Here is a 20197-nt window from a genome sequence, read left to right on the forward strand (position 1 = left end):
AATGCAGTGACTGCATGCTAAGAACCATTCAGCTATGGTGTTGTAGATACACTTATTCATTAGCATTCAGTAATTTGTCGGAATCCCTGGTGAGGGTCTGATGCCAACCAAGGTCAGGGGTCTACCAGCCTGTGTCACTTGCTCAGTGATCCCTTCCATGTTCCCTATCACGATCCCAGTGAGCGACATGCCACATCAGCTGTGGTGGCATGGACAATGACTGAGTCATATGTGTCCATGCATCAGACTGACTTGTATGTTGCTGTTACAGTTTGGCCATGTGTTTCCATCTCATACATGTGGTGTACATCAATGGGTAGGGGATAGGGTTGACTGTGTACATGTGGCAGCTGTGACATTACTACATGACACACATATTCCACAACTGTGCCATAGAGGTGACTGACAACTGACCTTTGCACATGCTACCGAGTATTGAGATTACATTGGTGATTGACAGCACATAGGGCCAATGGTGAAAAGAGACATAGGTCCATAGGTTCGTACAGGGATATCTGCCCAGGGCATGTATCCACCTAGCCAGAATGTGCGTGCCTTTCAACATGCATTGTGAATGTGTCTTGCTATGCCCTTTTCCAAGGTTAGTATACTGTGCCTCTTTCTCACAGTGACACATAAGTGATACCCAGCGTAACCCTACAATGTCACATCCAGTCATTACTATCGCTCTTGAAGATAGTCACTGAGTCAGTCCACCTAACCTCTATTGGGATAATAATCAGGAATGAAGGGTGCCTCTGAGTTGTGAATGTGCCCCTCCACCATGTCCTATGTATATCACTCCTGAAGTTCAAGTATTTCCAGTGTGTATCCTGGTGGGATCTGGATATTCTGGGATGCAGCATGGCCATTACATGAGGGTATGACCTGGCCTTCTATGTCAGGCACAGATTGCCTATGAAGAGGCAGTATGTCACTGAGTACAGCTGCTGCTACTTTAACCAGTCAGTATGTGGCATCTGTTTGAGCACTTTGATCCCCTTGTCGAGGTAGATATGTGTTAGCCCCAGTTGCTGCAGGTGTCTGGTAAGGTGCATGCCGACAGGTTCATCATAGTCAATTATGGGCATGATGAGGGATGAGTAAAGGGGCACAATGTCCTCCCCTGGCCTACATGTGGATCCCATGATGATGTGGCCCATATCACATGCTTACCTAACCACTTTGTCCATGTTGTTGTCAAATGGTAGAATGCTATCAACCTGTGTACCCCAAGGTCCATAATTCCTTGGTCTGCACTTACTGGATTAAGACATATGTGGTACATTGTGGTCATTTAGTGTTTGACAAAGGGATGACTAGACTCTTTCTGTCATTCACGTTGAGGCCATGGCTGTGGCACAAGTCATGTGTTTGCAAGAGTCCCTTTTGGAGGATGCGTGTGTTAGCTGTTGAGTTGATTATGGTGTTGAGTCTGCAGTCACCTGTGACTTGCTGAGCCACAGTACTTCCATGTTGGCCTGTACCTATGACAAATATATAATGAACATGACAGCCCCTAGGGCTTTGCCTTGTGGGACACCACTTGTACCAGGTTGGAGGCTGACATGGCTCCAGCAATTCTACCATGTGTGTTCTGCCCTTGAGCCACTGTGCAATACCCATAGTGACATAGGGGTTAATATGTACACTGGTGAGCTTCCCTAGAATGCACAAGTGGGGTATTGTAGCCAAGGCTTATGCAAGGTCCAGGTAGGCTGTGTGGACCTCCTACCCCTTGACAGTGGCCTTGGTGACTGTTTCAAACAAAGCAAACAGGTTTGATAGGCAGGATTTGCCATTGACAAAGCCAAACTGTGTATGGTGACATGTCTGTAGGTCCACAATATCTAGATATGTGAGGTTCTTGATGATTCTTGCCATAGCTTTGCAGACAAAGCTAGTCAGACATATGGGGCTAGTAGTGTCCAGGATCCGTGACGGCACCACCTGCATGTTGAGGGACCACTGTTGCTGTATGCCACTCTCTGGCCACATATCATGTATTAAGGCTGGGATTGAACAGTGGTGTTATGTCTGGGTGTAGCTCTTCTTGTGGTTCATGTAGGACACAGCCTGGGACACTGTCTGGTCCCATTGATGCAGTGTTTACTGCTTTGGGAAGGGCATCTCTTACCTGAGCATCTGTGATGTCAGGGGGGGAAGCACTGTGATGCGAGACATATGTTCCCTTTTGGTGTGGTGGGGTGAGAAGGCAGCATTGAACCTGTCCACTAGGATGATGGCAATGTCTGTGTGTTTTATATTTTGTGTGACATATTGTATTACCTCTGAGCATATCTGGGTAGTACCACCCAGGTTACTAACATAACTACAGGCAGCCTTGTGATTATCCTCAGTGGCTTGTGGAATCCTCTCTCAAAGATGGCCTTAGACAATCATATGGGTGCCTGTAGTTGTCTTCCAATACTCCTCAGTGGTGCCTTCACATTTTGGGAGGTTGTTGTATCATGTAGTGGCGCCATCCTTCTATTGTATAGTGTGTTTATGGCTGGTGTCCGCACCCAGGACATCTGCCTTTGGAGAATTGGGTCATGCGTTCATATGTGGCTTCATGATCCATGCATTCCTGAATGTGTCCACAGAATGCCTCTATACAGGTATCTGCAGTCTGGTCCATATTTTCAACAGGCCTAGGGCCTTTGAAGGTTTCCACATCATTTATGAGGGGTGTGCAGTTGCTTGACATGAGCTGTTGACAGACGTGCCGCCCTCCAGACAGAGCAAGGGAGGGTCACAGTCAGCTACCTGTTGGGACGCACTCCCTGGACCACATGGAAAGAGACACAGAGGAGCTCTTACAGCACCCTCTCAAACTCAGGTCTCCCACACAGCCTTCATGCTGACACAGGAGAGTTTAGATTACTCTGCAGACACCATCATACTGGGTGATGCCAGCTACCCGAACAGACTGTGTACATTACACAGGCCACAATACCCAAGCTCTAAGATTCCCATTGATCAGACATTCTTTGGCTATGGAACAGGTAACCAACCTTCCCACAAGAGGGCAGATATACTACAGCTGATCTTTACAAACATGAGTAAAAACTAATCACCACTGGGAGTATATCCCTCATTGTTGCAATCAAACCATATACTAATCACACTGGTGTTCTGGATCCCCCACATATGCAAACCTCCAACACATCGATGTGTGTGTGTGGAAAATGTCCCTATTAGCAACCGTGACAGTATCGAACAGGATGCAGATCCCTTTTGAAATAGTGATGATGTCAGGACTGTATAACTATATCACCTGTAGTAAAGTCCTCCAGTAATTTGCATAGCATGCTCTGCTAATGTGTCTTTCTTCAGTGTCATAACGTAGTTAGGTGGGGTTTGAATCCTGCAAAGGGAATGTATGAGTGTGGTTTATGTGTGTGCACTATGCTGGGAGGGTTAACTGCCTTTTGCCAACTGGGAGAACACACTACAGGGTGCACATCCCTCCTCCTACACACAGATGATGTCAGCACCCTCTAAGTACAGCATTAGTAAAGGTTTCTCCAACTACTGCAAATAGCACACTCTGCTAATGTGTCTGTTTCTACTGTCATTGCACAGTTAGGTGTGGATTTGAACCTTGCAAATGGAAAGTATGTGTTTTACTGTTGGTGGGGTTAGTGTGTGTGCACAATGATGGGGTGGGATGTGGCTTTTGCCACATGGGGCTATGCACTGCAGGGTGGTCATTACCCTTAACAAGCAGTGATGTTGATAGCACCCTATACAAACAAAACTACAAAACAGAAGGTGTTGGTACTGATAACACATGTAAGGTAACACTTGTTCAAGTAATGTCCACAAAACAGAGTAGGATAATAAAACATTTCTTTTATTCTATACAGACAACATGACTACAGACAACTAAGTGCCAGTACTCAGTATAGTGTTACATGCTACTTGAACATGCACATGTACCCGAATATACCTAGATAGTGTTCTGAAGCCTGAATGTGGCAAGTGTGTGGATGTGGGATGTGTCTGTGTGTGCATTTCCGTATGGGAAGCATGTTTGCTGTGGCAATCAGGGTACTACAGTACCTGATGCACATTACATCTTCCAACTGATGAGGTTGCCTGCACCCTGTGAGTACAGGTAGAGAAGGGATGCCAGTAGTAAACAACATAGTGCACTTCTGAAATGTGTACCTGTCATGTATCAACAGCTACTCATGTAGGGTGATAAATAATGGGAATGGCAGGTGAGCGTGTGCATGTGTGTGGGTAGCAGGGTGTGTATAAATGCATGTGTGACAGAACAGATACATGTAGCTGAATCTACATAACAGCACAAGATGCACATTGCCATAGTCAATGTTAGCATGTGATGGTGTGCAGCAGGTACACTTTGTTAAGTAGTATGGGTGCAGATAACAATTGAGGACATTCATACAGTTACTGCAGCAGGACTGATGGGATATACACACATTTATACTGCAACACACAACAGTTACCAACATGTTACTACTTATATACATCTATGTAGTCACCCTGTGCATCAGCAACGTGTTTACCTTTACCTGCACCGATGTTGTAGTATGCAGGAGGTGGCACAGTGTCATCATATGCACAGGGTGTGGGTTAGATATGCCCAAGCCGGCCACTGGTAACACCAATTGACATGTGTGTGTATGTGTGTTTGTGAGGGGCAGCAGTACAGGGTAGATTCACATGACGGAAGGGCATCTCTTGTCTGCAGTGTTAAGATGCTTCACATTCACCAAATTCACAGATATTGCCAACAATTTTGCAGACAGTTTAGGTGCAGGTACCCCCCCCCATTGTCCTACACACGTGTTATTAGTTATCCCAGATGACTGTAACCTCCCTATCCTCTCACATGTCCAGGTGAGAGCCACCCTCATCATTGCAGAACACATATCATCACTGTTACGGAATGGTATCCCTGGATGTGTGCTACATTCACCCCTGGAGGACATAGCACCACATGACAGACTGATATTAATCCATGGCCATACTACAGGATATGTACCTGAACAGTGCCATACATACACAGTGGTCCCACACCAATGAGGAGGAACCTCTACTGACCCTGGGAACTACTGCATCATATGCACAACTGGCCTTGTGTTCTAAGCTATGGAAGTGTTAGTTATGGCCCACATGTACAACAATATTACATATGTTTATATTTCATGACTATCTACACACAACCTATCTCATGGACATACCTATTGATAGTGAACTGTGATACATTTGGAGGTGTCACAGTATACACAGGATTAACCTGCTACTTTGCATTACCTGTGTTTGTGGCAGCTTTTGGTGAGTCAGTCGTGCTGCTTGTATTTTGCTGCTGTTGCTGCTGCTGCTGCTGCTGTTTTGCTGCTGGCTGTCAGTATATTTTGTTTTCTCTCTCTGTCTGTCTCTCTCTCTCTCTTTCTCATTCGGTTAGTGCAATGACTGTATTGCATGAGTGGAGTGTGGGTACTGAATACTTTTGTAGGTATCTGCATAGATCCATGTGATGGCCTCTGCACCAATTGTAAGGCAGCATTTGCTAATTGCAAGCAGCTGGGTGTGTACTAATTGCATGTCTCACTGTGATTTCAGGACACTGCTATAAAAGGGTATGTGAGATAGGCGTTGCCCTTTCAGATTGTAGGGCGTGGACCATGCTGGTATGCTGTTGACAGTGTTCTGTGAGTGTGAAGGTTAGTACATCTCCCATGCTTCATGCTGTGTTGTAGATTCAGGTTGCTGCATTTATCTTGCCTGTTCCCTGTAGTGAGTGTGTATGCATACTGACACCTACAACTATATGTCATATGTATTGCTATATGAATATATATATATATATATATATATCTGTGTACATATACATACTTTCATATATGTACATTAGCTGACATTATTGGGTACAAGCTAACAATTAGCAGGGCTGTTTCCATTAACACTACTCTAGTATGGGAATCCAGTAATTGGGACTATAAAAGTCTGCCTGACATGCTTTGGGTAGTAGACATACTATATTGCCTTTATCTTCATTCCTACTATTACATGTTCCACTTATTTAGCACTATATTCCTGTATGAGAGTCATGGCTTAGTGGTAGGTCATACAGACTAGTGTTACAATGGTCTTGTGGTAGGGCCTACTAGTATGCTCATATTCTGCTTTTGAGTTGAGTATAGGGCCTATCAATCACAGTGCTAGAGGCACCTTTAAGCAGTTAAAGGGCTTAGTAGGTCTCACAGGAGCCAGGCTGTGTTGCAGATTCTGGTTGCTGCATATATCTTCACTGTTTCCTGTAGTGAGTGTGTATGGCTACTGAGACCTACGATTATATTTCATATGTATTAATATATATTTATATATATGTATGTGTTGATATACATACCTTCACATATGTACATTACCTTACATTATTATGTACAAGCTAACAGGTAGCAGGGCTGTTTCTGCTCACACTGAACTAGTATGGGAATCCAGTAATTTGGCCATTAAAACTCTACCAAACATGCTTTGGATAGTACATCTCCTATATTGCCTTTATACTGATTCCTACTATTACATGTTATATTTATTTTAGCAGTGTGCTCTTCCAAAGCAGGCATGGCTTAGTGGTAGGTCAAACAGACTAATGTTACCTAGGTCCTGGTTTCAAGACTGACAGTGGGAATTTTTACTTTGCAAACTTTCAAACTGAGTACAGGACCTGTCAATCAAAGTGTTGAGGCCACCTGTAAGCAGTTAGAAGGGTAAGTAGGTCACACAGGGGTCAGGCTGTGTTGCAGATTCAGGTTGCAGCAATTATGTTAACTTTTTCCTGTAGTGAGTGTGTATGGCTACTGAGACCTACGATTATATTTCATATGTATTAATATATATTTATATATATGTATGTGTAGATATACATACCTTCACATATGTACATTACCTTACATTATTATGTACAAGCTAACAGGTAGCAGTGCTGTTTCTGCTCACACTGAACTAGTATGGGAATCCAGTAATTTGGCCATTAAAACTCTACCAAACATGCTTTGGATAGTACATCTCCTATATTACCTTTATACTGATTCCTACTATTACATGTTATATTTATTTTAGCAGTGTGTTCTTGTAAAGCAGGCATGGCTTAGTGGTAGGTCATACGGACTAATCTTACCAAGGTCCTGGGTTCGAGACTGACAGTGGGAATTTATTTTTCTTAGCAAACTTTCGAACTGAGTACAGGACCTGTCAATCAAAGTGCCATAAAGGCACTTTTAAGCACTTTAAACCAGGTCTGCACTCGTTTGCTGAGCTCACGATGCAATGGCGGTGAGCTCCGCTAACACAAGCGCACACCCGCTATTTTCTTTGAAAGAAAAGAAAAGGGGTGACAGGAAAGTGGTGAAAAGGGGTCACAAAGAGGGTAAGACAGTAGGGAAAGAAGCGTGGGATTTGCAGGAAGGGTGTAGGTAAGGCCCATAGATGCCCATGTCTTTTGCAGCAACAGCTGTATATTTCTATGTATTTTGGTGAGACATTTGAAACCTTCCACCTCTGAGAGAGGTGTCAGGACAACATTAATATTTGTTGTACAGCCAATTGTAATTAACAGTTTAGATGTCCAGCGGACATGTCTGCGACATGGACAACTATGTATGGGGCGTAATTTTTTTGTGGACAGAGTGCCCTTTTTTTTACAGGTGAGAGTGGTATGACAGGTGAAGGAAGTCGGTAAAGCTGGGGAGGTAGGTTGGGTAGGTTAACAGACAAGACAGACAAGACGATACAGGGACGGTGTATGACACACGTGGGGGTTACACAATTGACGGGACGGAGGTTGGGATATCCGAGATGCACGCGCCCACACATGGGAACAGTGCAACTGATAACCCCACCCCTAGGCAGTTGCCACTCTTCCTGCACAGCCCAGCACGGGCCTGTGCTGGGGCTGTGTAGGCGGGCAATGGCCGGGCCGTTAGCTGTGCCACACGAGCCTCGAGCTGGCGTGGGGTCCAGGAACAGTGTCTTGGATCTCCTACACACCACAGACCGGACGCCGCGGAGGGTGACTGGACGAGCCGCGCCGGCCACACTGGCAGAGGGGGGACGGGCCCCATCCCCTGCAGCACTTCCACCCGAAGGTGGCACAGGGCCACCGGAGGGGTCCGCCTGGGCACTAGTGCCAGGTGCAGTCACCAGCTGAGGTGGGAGAGGTGGGTCCGCTGGGACCTGCCTTCCCAAGCGTTCTAGGTTTGTGAGTAGTTATGTTAGTTTGGGTTAGTGGCATTTTATTCCATTCAGATTAGTTGTAACAGCATGCATTGGTATTCCCATCAAACAAACACCCAGATATGGACACCATTGAACAAGGGGCATATCAATATCACATGCATTATTTGAACAGCAAAACACAGTCAAACGACATGCAGGGTTGATTAATGGCAACAGGCCATCGTATTTGCAGGTATGAACAGGGCACATGCACGAACAGACATGCATATATGTTTGGAACGGACAAATGTCCATGATTAATGAAATGTTCACATACCATTATTTAGTGGATGTTGTTATATGGAATTACAGGGTTGGGTGGGGATAGAAAGTGATGACACATTCATATGTTAAACATTAATTCACATTTATCATAGATACACAATTAAGTTGAGGCTGATGTTTCAAAATAATCTTTATTTGACTGTCATGCTACACCTGTTACACATACATCACTATCCTACTTATTTTGAATTTGATCAGATACATCATCCTGCTACACTTTGATGACAGGACAGGGGACAACTATGGCTGTTTAGTCTGTCAGATAATCATTCATTCTATCTGCAAATTGTTTACTGTTATCACCATATACAGATTTTGAGCTAGACATTCAGATTCAGACACACTGAAATCAGTTTGGGATGTTAATGTGTACTTCCCACATGCATTTAGTTCTGTAAAAACACTGAGGCTTATATATTCAGGGTTATTACTACTTTATTTATTCATACATGAGCATTTCTGTCACTCTCATACATTCTGCAACTTCACAGTTCAGGTTGGTACTTCTAGGCTTTGTTCACATATTAGACCTGTGGTGATTCAAACACTTTCCAACAGCCTCACTTCTGTCATGATTCAGCATTTCAACAGGGATATATCTCACATGTGACTACCTCAGATTCTGAAGCTGTACTCTTGAGACTATACTGCAGGTTACAGTATATTTAATTAATGATGGGACATCTGTATTACAGCACTGTTTAATTCTATCAATTATATTTCCAGTTACACTTGCATACTGATGAACTTGTTGCAGCCATACCTGCAGACGTTCAATTCCTGCTTGCACATTATATTACTTTTAATCAATACACTGCACTGTTCTGATACATGGTACATAATAATATTTATTTACAAGTACTGGGTGGGGTTACTAACCTGCATGGTGGCGCAGCCGCACCAGCCTTCTGGCGTGCATCTCAACATTCACAGAGCGGACACCTGCAGCTGTAATACAAAGGGAATAATATTGGACTACACATCTCCATGGTATCAGCTGGTTGAAATCCTTACATACATGGGTAAAATGTGACTTACTCAGTAGTGGGCGTTGGGCATTTGCCGGGCCTCCTGGATCCAACGGTTCAATTGGTCCTGCTTGCGTCTCTTCAGGTCCGCATGGTGGTGACGGACCTGCTCACCAGTGCGTGGAATGCCAGTAGCACTGGTCAGCTCACGAGCCAACTGGTCCCACGCCTCAGCCCTATATACTCCCCATGAGACCTGGCCCTGCATGAGTTGGGCCTCATGATTATGGACAAGGAGCCAGACCATGTATCTGGACTCCTCAACGCCCCAACGCTGTGCTCAAAAGCAACGTCCCTCACCTACTCCACTCATGCTGACTGCAAGTCTGTTCTACAATCAGTTATGCTGTGTATTCCCGCCTATGGGGCTTATATATGCCGCTTTTCCCGCACATTTATCTGATTGGCCGTTTTGGAATTGTATCTACTTCACTGAAAATGCTTTCTCATGCTCCATTCTGGGTTTTATCCCATATATATGCTATTTCTGCTTTTCTAGGTATTGCTGTCATGGCTTGGTGGTTTAGTTCCTTGACTCTAGTGCATGGTATCCTGTGTTCGAATCTGGCAACTGCTTTTTGCTTTTCCTGACAGAAATGAGTTGAAGACCTGTCAATCAAACATGCCAAAAGCACTTTTAAGCACTTTAAACCTGTTCTGCGCTCGTTTGCGCTGAGGTAACGCGCACTGGCAGTTAGCTTGTGGGAGCGGCGCGCAAACGGTGTGCGCTGGGATAAATCTTAATTGGCTAGTGACACACATGTTCAGCTAATTGCACACAGTTTCAGCCTGTTTACCCGCTGCTTGGCAACGGGCACGCAGTTTGCAGCTTTTAAACGCTACTCAGCTACGGGCACTCTGTCTCACGGCAGCTTAGCTATCAGTACATTTCTGACTATTTTTATTCTTATGTTACTTCAAAATATATGCTCTATTTCATTCCATTTTACAAAAGGGAATACATTTACATTTGTACAATACTGTCTGGGGGCTTTTAGTGCTTATTCACATAAAAAAAAAAAGGTCGTTGTAGGGGCGCGAACCCAGCCTGCCTATTCATAGGGCGGTACTCTACCACTAAGCTATTATTTCTTGGCTTACTTTGCATATTTAGTTCTTATATCCTTTTCCACTGACTGCTAACTGTGATTGCGCTAGTAGCACACCCGCACACAGTAGCAAACATTTACGGGTTTAACAAAAAAAAAAAGGTTTTCATTTACTTTTATGACATCTCTTCACTTTATACACTGATGGCCAGTCGGGGCATGTGTTGTATAGTGTGTTTATTCACATTTTCATGGCCTTTCTCGTGGCTGTTTACTTTCAGCCATTCTAGTTTTCCGGGGGCGTGTCCACTTGCAGAGCTTAGCCTACAGACACGCCCCCTACTCTCTTACACGGACCGTGTAAGAGTTACTAGTGTGATTCAGCATGCCTCATGCACCTCATGCATATGCATGACATGCTGACATCACACAGTTTAACTGCAGCCTCCGTGTAAGAGTTATAACTCTTACACGGAGGCTTCCTGAATCTGGCCCCATGTCTTCTAAGTGACTTCAGCCTGATCACCTGTTTGTCATCTATGCAAAATACAGTAAATTTTTCATAGTTATAATATGGATGCAAGTACAGACAGTAAACTTTACAGTGCCCACATATTGTATATATAAATTTACATGGTTTAAACCTTCGGTGTCAGACATGAAATGTAAATCTAAAATGTTTGATGTTCAGACATGAGATAACAGTTGTGTTTGCAAATGTATAAATGCTTATAATTCATACATAAAATATACAGCAATTCATAAAGACTATTTTTTTATGTGGAAATAACTTTCCAAACTTGTCTATCTTGTCACAGGAGTCTAGTATGTAAGCAATACCATAAGATATATCCTATTCTGATAAACAATCTGTTTGATTCTAACTTTGTTAATTCTTGACATAGACAACAGTCAAATGTACGTTCTGCAGTCACCTAAATCTCATACAGTACAAGTGTATGTAATTATTGTCGGTAATGTAATAGACTACATAAAAATGTTATTTATAGTAAATATTGCAAATGCACAAAAAAAAAAGAAAGTTCTAACATAGTACAGTGTGCTATCAACATTAACCTTTTAAAGAAAAGGTTTTCACAGCTTTTCAAAATGTCCCTACAGACAGTAGTAAGGAACAATAATGCCATTTAATGGAAAAGACTCAGCATAGCTTTCAGACTTTACATAATGACTTTTCTGGTTTAGCGTACAAATCAGATAGAGCCCAACATCATTTACTAAGGGCACAAACTACAGAGGTTAATCTGACAAGACAGTTAAAAAAGCAAGGTTTACACTGGGCAGGGTTCAGCAGAAACAACAGTTATTTCTCCTGCTGGCATACATCAGTAGTCTTGTTTATTACTGACTCTGCCTCAGTGGCAAGACAAAAAAATCATTTTGTTTCACTATGTCGGCATTTAAACAATGGTTGACATACACTGTGTGGTCTATTTCAAATAATGCTTTATTTAAATGTTTTTTGTTTACATTTACACATGCCAGTTTGAAGGGGATTCATTGACAGTGTTGGCAAACCCTTAAAACATGCTCCAGTACGAGAGTTATGGGCATTGATTCCCAAAATGTTTTACAGGGAAAGAAAAAATATAATACAGGAAAGGCTACAGCAAATGCTTTGGCAGATGTCAAAGCAAAGCAAGCAGCTAAAACAGGTGAATGTCTAGACTCACGTAACTGTTTTACAGACAGTCTAAACAGCATGACAGAAAAAACAAAATAATGTTTTGTTCAGGCAGATGCTATGTTAAAGCATTTCTGTCAGACAGCTAATGACAGTCTGTAAAATACATATGCAGCTTTAAAATCAGTTTCTGCCTGATAGATACAGACTCAGAAATTAAACCAGAGTGCTAGACAGTTTTAAAAAAGTATGCAGTATTGCAGATGCACATAGCAAATGTACACAAACAGCTTTTAGACTACATGGTGAAAGGAACGGGATGTAGTACATGGCCTGATAAAAAAGTATGCAGTATTACAGATGCACATAGGAAATGTACTGAAACAGCTTGTAGACTACGTGGTGAAAGGAAGGGGATGTACTATATGGTCTGATAAGAAAACAAACACAGGGGGAACATGAGCAGCTTCTGCTCCACCAGGGTTACAGGCAGACAGATACACAACAAAGTTCATAAAAACAGGTAATTTGTTTTACTTGGAAAAAAATAGGTCATATTAAACAGAATTGTCCCTGTTACAAAAAATGGAAGAAAAGTCAAATACAAAAGGGTATCTATGCAGATAATAGCGCTTCTTCAAAACCCAAAAATAGGGAAAGCAATCAAGATAAAGAAAATACATTAAGGGGCAATCAGTCACAGGAACAAACACAGAGGGATACATAAAAATAAAGTATACCCTATAGAATACACAGAAAACCCAGACCATGGCAGGCAATAGGCATTAAAGCAATATATTAACAAAACACAGGTTATCAGTTGGCAGCAAAGTACAGCGATCTTTTAAAGCAATGGAAGACAATGTTAGTATATTACTATACTGGTTTAACAAGGAAGGACAATTTCAGAATAAACACAGAAATAACCTACAGCCGTACAGACATAAAGTTAAAGTTAATACAGATACAGTGTAATGTTAAAGTTAATACAAGTACAGTGTAAAGTTAAAGTCAATACAGATACAGTGTAAAGTTAATACAAATACAGTAAATACATTTACAGTAATCTTCTTCTTTCGGCTGCTCCCGTTAGGGGTCACCACAGCAGATCAACTGTTTCCATTTCTTTCTGTCCTCTGCATCTTGCTCTGTCACACCAACCACCTGCATGTCCTCTCTCACTACATCCATAAACCGTATCTTAGGCCTCCCTCTTTTCCTGTTACCTGGCAGCTTCATCCTTAGCATCTTTTTCCCAATATACTCTGCATCCCTCCTCAGCACATGTCCAAACCAATGTAATCATGCCTCTCTGGCTTTGTCTCCAAGCCTTCCAAACTGGGCTGACCCTCTAATATACTTATTCCTAATCCTGTCCATCCTCGTCACACCCAGTGCAAATCTTAACATATTCAACTCTGCCAGGTCAAGCTCTGACTCCTGCCTTTTTGTCAGTGCCACTTTCTCCAACCCATATAACATAGCTGGTCTCACTACCCTCTTGTAGACCTTCCGTTTCACTCTTACTGGTACTTGTCTGTCACAAATCACTCCTGACACTCTTCTCCACCCACTCCATCCTGCCTGTACTCTCTTCTTCACCTCTCTTCCACACTCACCATTACTCTGAGCTGTTGATCCCAAGTACTTAAACTTATCCAACTTCACCACTTACCTGCTGCACATCTTTACTAGCTCAGTCCCTCTGTCTAGCCAATTAGTACAGGTCCTTTTCTCCCTCCTTAGTGTCCAACCTGTTATACAACTCTTCACTGCAAATGGTATATGCAAAACTAAACAATGCAATTAAATGTTGGGTATGTAATTCCACAGCTACGTCTGGAAATGGAGTAGCATTTAAGACAGCACCTATAACAAATCTTAAATGATGAAAGGTTCTATATTAACAAGAGAGGGTCAACCCCCACCCCACATTAAAAGTACAGTATGTCTCCAAAGGCAGCTTATGCATACAGCAAGCAGGATCAATATTGGTAAAAATAGTGACTGTAATGTCATATTTCCAAAAGAATGTCTTAAATAAAATATAACAGCAAACAGTCTTATACACAAACTAGTACAGCAAAAACATCATTAGTCAAACTGGTGTAACTGCCATCCGGGTAATAATACACAGCAATACATACAGGTAGTAAAGTACAGAGTCATTACAAATAGCATTTTTCAGCTAATAAAAATCCAAGCAAAAGCAGCACACCATGTTGGTTCATAAAATCAGTGTAAGTTAATAACAGTCAAACAGTATCAGTACAGTAACAGTCTGTTAACAGTCTTACAAAAGTTTAAATTTGTTTCTATAATAGCAATCTATGATCAAGACAAGGCAATCTAAAACAATTGCAAAGAAAAAATGGGGAGAGATACTCAGAAATAATAGATCATGAGAACAGGAACATCATGATCAGATACCTGATTTCAATATATTTTTGGACATACAAAATTTGTTTGCAAAGGCACGTAACAAGTCAGATTGTTGGGATCTTAGCCACATTCCTTACAAAGGGAAAATGCCATTACATGCAATCACTGTAGTGGTTACACATATAGGTTTTATGTTTAAAAACACCAACTCTGGTCATGGGAAAAAGCTTGACTATAAAATAAAAACAGCATGGAAGTTAACACATAATACTTCTTTTAAGGAAAAAAGAAAATAAATTCTGTTACATAGAGTATGCAGTTCCAATAATGAGAATCACTCACATACTACCAGAGGGCATGGTAAAAAATCACCAGAAAAAGAGGGAGGTTCATGATAAAAAAAAAAAAAAAATAGGGGAAAATATTAAAACAGCTGGACATAAAAAATGGTGTTATTTAAGGAACTGAATTTTTCACTGGTATGGTGCCACTAAGGCAATATGAAAAGTTACAAAGTTGATAGAAAATGCAACTTATGGAGCTATCTCAGATATAACAGAGGAGATGTGTTATAAAACTGTCAAACAAGTAACTGTTAACAATAAAGAAAGGCTATTAAGTACAGAGAATAACATTTTCCTGTAAATTGCTTTTTAAATATTATTTTCCCAAAGAATGAAATTATGCAGTGCAAAAAAAAATATGCTTGTTTCTAATACAAGGTTTTGCCTTGTAAAGCAAGGGTTAACTTGACAAGATTTTAAAATAAATGCTTGTGTGTAACTGCAAGGCTGACAACTTGCTCAAGGAAGCATAAAAACAGTTAAAAATAGATAAGTAATAATGGCTATGTGTCTATGGTGGGGTACTATAATTTCAGCATTAATTGCTCTTATCATCATTATAAGATTTGTGTTAATAAAAGTATTAATCAAGTAACAGCTGCTGGTAATGTAACACATAGCATTGAATGCAAGGGATTTGTATGTTGCAACAGACCAAAGGATTCAATGTACTGAATATCATATTCTGTTGTAAATTGTCTTACAATTTTCTTGGTTTATTCAAACAGGGGGAATTGATAGATATCGTATAAAATTATACTGTGTGTACAGTGAAGGAAACGTGCAAGGCCTTATGCTTCCTTAAGCAAGTTGTCAGCCTTGCAGTTACAAAGACATGCATCAGTAAAGTAATACCTCAATGACTTTTTTTAAATAATGGCTTTATTCATGTCACTTAAAACACTGACATTTGTAGGAATCTTTTAGATATCTTTTAGACAACCTTTACCTCCTAAAAATTAGTATAGTGAGTGATTCATTTAATTTCTTGTAGGATGTATTTCAGTTAGCTGGTATAGTTTTTGCTAATGAATTTTCAGCAACTGTTAGAAAAATGATGGTCAGACCTGTGGAGTCCTGACTTTTCCCTAATTTTGGAGCATAATCATGGCACTGCATGCACTACATTGCAATATCATCTGAATAGAAGGTCAAGTTTAGATTAAGCTAATCATATGGAAAGTCATTAATAATGAAAGTAATAAACGTTCCAGTACAGATCCTTGTGGGATGTCGCAAGTAAATTAATGCTGAATCTGTTGTTTTCAGAGCATACATGAAAAGTTTTTTTTTAAGTAATTTGCTAACCACTATGTAATATTGCTTGAGAATAGTAGGTAGCAAGGTAATAGGAGAATAGTAGTTTAATAGTTTTTTGAATAAGAACCTCATCTGCACCTGCTAGCTGATCTTTTTCTACATTTGATAGGATGTTGTCTAGAAATGAGTCATTGGTTGTAATTGTACTGTCCATATTGTGGAAACCATTTTGTTTGTTTTAAAGTGGTTATATACACTTTTATGTTCAATGTGGTGATGTGCCAAAGCAGGGATCTGTCTTACTGAATCTACAGTGAGCTTTCTGTCTTTTGCTCTTGCTCCAGTTGATGTGCTGGGCTTATGTTATGAGAGGTAGAACACAATGGTATCATGTGGAACATGCACCCACCTTCCTGGTGACCTTTCCTTCAACTGCATGCCTTTCTGCACTGCAGTGCCACGTTATTAGCCTAGAAATGGTATAACTATTGACTATGACTTACCCAAGTGCCCGTATCATGACCTTACTACCTGAACCAAAGAAAGGAAGCAGACTTTGCCTTTTCATTTCTCTCTCCCCATTACTAGCTCTAATAGATGACTTACCTTCTAATTCAATTTGCCTTGCCTAAGCTGTGGTCAAGACTTTGTTCCTGTATACCAACTGGCTGAATTTAAGCTGATTATAACTGAAACAAGCTCAGCATAATTGAATAGGAGCTTATGTCAGACTAATTGCTAAGAGTAGCAAGCATTATACACTAAAGAAAAAAGGGAAAGTGATGCAATAAAGTAAGGAGGGGTAAGAATGCAAACACAACAAAATGAAAAGGATAAAAGAGTGGTGAACAAATGGGTGGAAATGTTACCATAAAATGCATTAATGTAGTTCAATGAAGAGTAAAGGAAGATGAAAAAATACACATTTATTCAAAATAGGGAGTAAAGCAATTAAGCAGGTAGCTAGGCTTACAGAAAATATGAAATGCACAAGAAGTTCAGTGAAAAAGTAGTAAACGTTATCCATCAGTGCGACAAGATAGGTAGTGGATATGGATATGGCTTTCAGTGATGTAAGGCATATTAGTGACACTAAAACTCAAATGAGAATTCAACATTAAAATGTATAAATCTGGCCTTTGTATAAATAATATCATGGACAATTGGATGGGAAACCAGAAATTCATCCTTGTTTTGGCACCTGTGTCTCTAATGGAGACAGGTAATCTGTAAGTGGTTCAACTCCCAGGCTCATGCTTACACTTATCAAGGGTATCAGAACTTGTCAGAGGTTTGGGATGCATGGCTAGGCTTAAAAAGACCCTTGTGATTGTTAGCCTAGTAAACACCTATGAAACTATGAACCTATGGAGGTAAAAAGAAGATGGGAAATGAACAAGTCACAGAGAGAGGATTAAATCTGATTTAGAAGGCAGTATAGGTAGTAAAGAAAAAAAGCTGAATGCAGTGCAATGCAAGTTACCTTAAGAGTCATAGGGTTTTGCAATTTGCAAAATGATTGGTCTACAAGTTTTAGGATATGTTTCATAACTGATGATGCGTGTGTGTAGATTTTTTTAAGTATTATTGATGTCCTAACTGCAAAAACAAATAAATAATTTTATACTGTTTTCCTTACAGGTCTTTTTTAGACAAGAAGGTCACAGCACTGGACAGATTGTGGAGACAAATAAACCATCTGCAGTCGTTTCTTTGCCTGAAAGTGGAGTTTACATAATTGAAGTTCGAGCACTAAGTGAAGGAGGTGATGGGGCAGCTAGCTCCCAAATTAGGGTAGAAGCATATTCAGGTAGATAAATACACTCCATTACTTTTCATCCTTTTTTTATTTTCAGTTTCATTTCTACTCTGTGTGTGATTCATATTATATCTTATCCTTTGTTTTTTGAACTTAACATGCAGTTTACTAAATATAAAAAAGCAATGCTAAAGTTAAGTTGATAGTTCAGTAATCACAAACTATGGTAGAGTAAGAATTTCAACAGCTGTGGAATGAAAAAATATTCTGTCAGTGACAACAAAATGAAAGGTTAAGAAAGTGGTCAATGGAATTGCCCCTTTCTGTACCGCTAATTTCTAATTATATTAAGACAGATCAGAATTTATTTGTTTAATGCTAAAAGTACCTGAAAAGAGTAAGACAGCAGCCCTATCCACCCGAGTAAGTAAGGACACACAAACACACACACACACACACACACACACACACACACACACACACACACACACACACATGCTCAAAATTATTTTTCTGGTTATCCTCAGAATGTCAGGTTTGCTCTGTCCCAACGTACATATAGCCTGTCATATTACTGTTATATAAACTTTATGATTTTTGAGTACTTGCAACCTTACAAAATATGTAGCAAATAGGCCATATTTCTCAATCTTCTTATTTAGCTCTGCTATCACAAGACAAAATTATCTAAAACAGTTTCTAAAACAAACTGTTTTGATACATAAGAACATGCACTGCTACTGCTAAACAAGCAAGTAAACAAGCAAAGTAAGAAAGAAATGCGATCTTGTTATTCCTTGCATATAGTCTTACTGAGGCCTATATTACAGTTTTACATTTACTTAAAAAGGAGTATGTCATTCAACAAATGAGTTTGGCTGGGCTAATGTTAGAATAAAACATTTAGAAAAAAATAATAGTTTATTTATTTTATTTTTTTATTTTTATTTTTCATTTATCCTTTATTGGCCAGGTTAGTCCCACTAGGTCAATGTCCTCTTCTTAGGGGTGACCCAAGGTGGTATTTACTTTACTAGGGAAGATTTGATCAGGACAGCATGGAACATCCCCTATTTTTTTATAAGTGCCATGAGATCTCTTACATCCATCTGAGTTGCCACCAAATGAAACAGCTGGACCTTGGTTTAATGATTAATCTGAACAATGAAAAATTAATGAAATCTCAGGATATTTATATCTTGGTGTGATAATGCATTTTCTCTTTTATTTGTTGCTTTTTCTTCCCTTTTTAGCACAGAGAAAATTGAGAAAAGATGGAGGTATTTCATCTGTGAATCTATGTTAATTTTGGCTGCATTGGGAATGCTGATTGGCAGGAGAGATGAGAATGTTTGCAGTTCAGAGTGTTACTTATCAAACTTTTTCACTTTCTTTTTTGACATTGGCATATGTACCATACTTTGTATATAAGATGTGTGCTGGACTACATCTGATCATTGTTGCAATTTACATAATGATATGGCACTGCATTCATGGGTGCAGGCTATTAACAATGTACCAGAATATTCATAACAACTCTGCACCAGAATCTCTATAACCGTTCACCCTGAAGCTTTTGCTGATAAAATATTCTACAATCAGTGTGTCTCATGACAAGACTGAAAACCATTCATGCCCCTACAAAGCAGGACTGAAGTCGCCCGTTTCAAAATTGAAATCTGTCATCTTTATAGCATTCTATTTCTATCAGTTCTTTGGTTCTGAAGCAGACCGTCGACACGTGCTGCCACAGGCCTGTGCTCAGTATGTAGCCTGGATAATGTAGACAGGAACAGCCTTAGGTCAACTGGTGCCCTAGGCAAAAGGGCTCCTTGGTGCCCGCTCCCACACCACCCAGTGCCCCCATCCTGATCTACCTACACCAAACAAATACTGGAAAAGTGAACCTGCTAGAGCAGTGCCCTAGGTGGTCGCCTAGTTGGCCAATGCCTAAGGCCGGCTATGAATGTAGGAATACCCAAAAGACAGACTGACTGGTTAATGACCTCCTGTTCTGTCTCAGGAGGTGTTAATATATAAAGTTGGTTGCTGCCTGAGTATCTCGGAGGTGGGGGATTAGAGAAGTAGATATACACATAAGCATACAGTTTAAGGAGCTAACAGTGGTGCATATAATCATCTGAGTTGGAATGTATATATGGAAGCATGTGCATGCTTTTTCCATATGA

The 20197-nt window shown here is 40.6% G+C and overlaps 1 protein-coding gene across 8 annotated transcripts in view; it reads left to right on the forward strand.

The window, feature by feature from the left end:
• Window positions 1–20197, forward strand: part of CNTN5 (contactin 5) — a 5719910-nt gene that overhangs the window by 5489490 nt on the left and 210223 nt on the right. For all 8 annotated transcript variants that reach the window (XM_044072706.1, XM_044072701.1, XM_044072707.1 and 5 more), the window contains one exon: window positions 17891–18059. In XM_044072706.1, the coding sequence (XP_043928641.1) occupies window positions 17891–18059 (169 nt within the window). The remainder of the gene's footprint in view (window positions 1–17890; window positions 18060–20197) is intronic.

Source organism: Protopterus annectens, chromosome 5.part0 (assembly GCF_019279795.1).
Source record: "Protopterus annectens isolate FY-2018-M chromosome 5.part0, PAN1.0, whole genome shotgun sequence".
In the NCBI taxonomy this organism is placed as follows: domain Eukaryota; kingdom Metazoa; phylum Chordata; order Ceratodontiformes; family Protopteridae; genus Protopterus; species Protopterus annectens.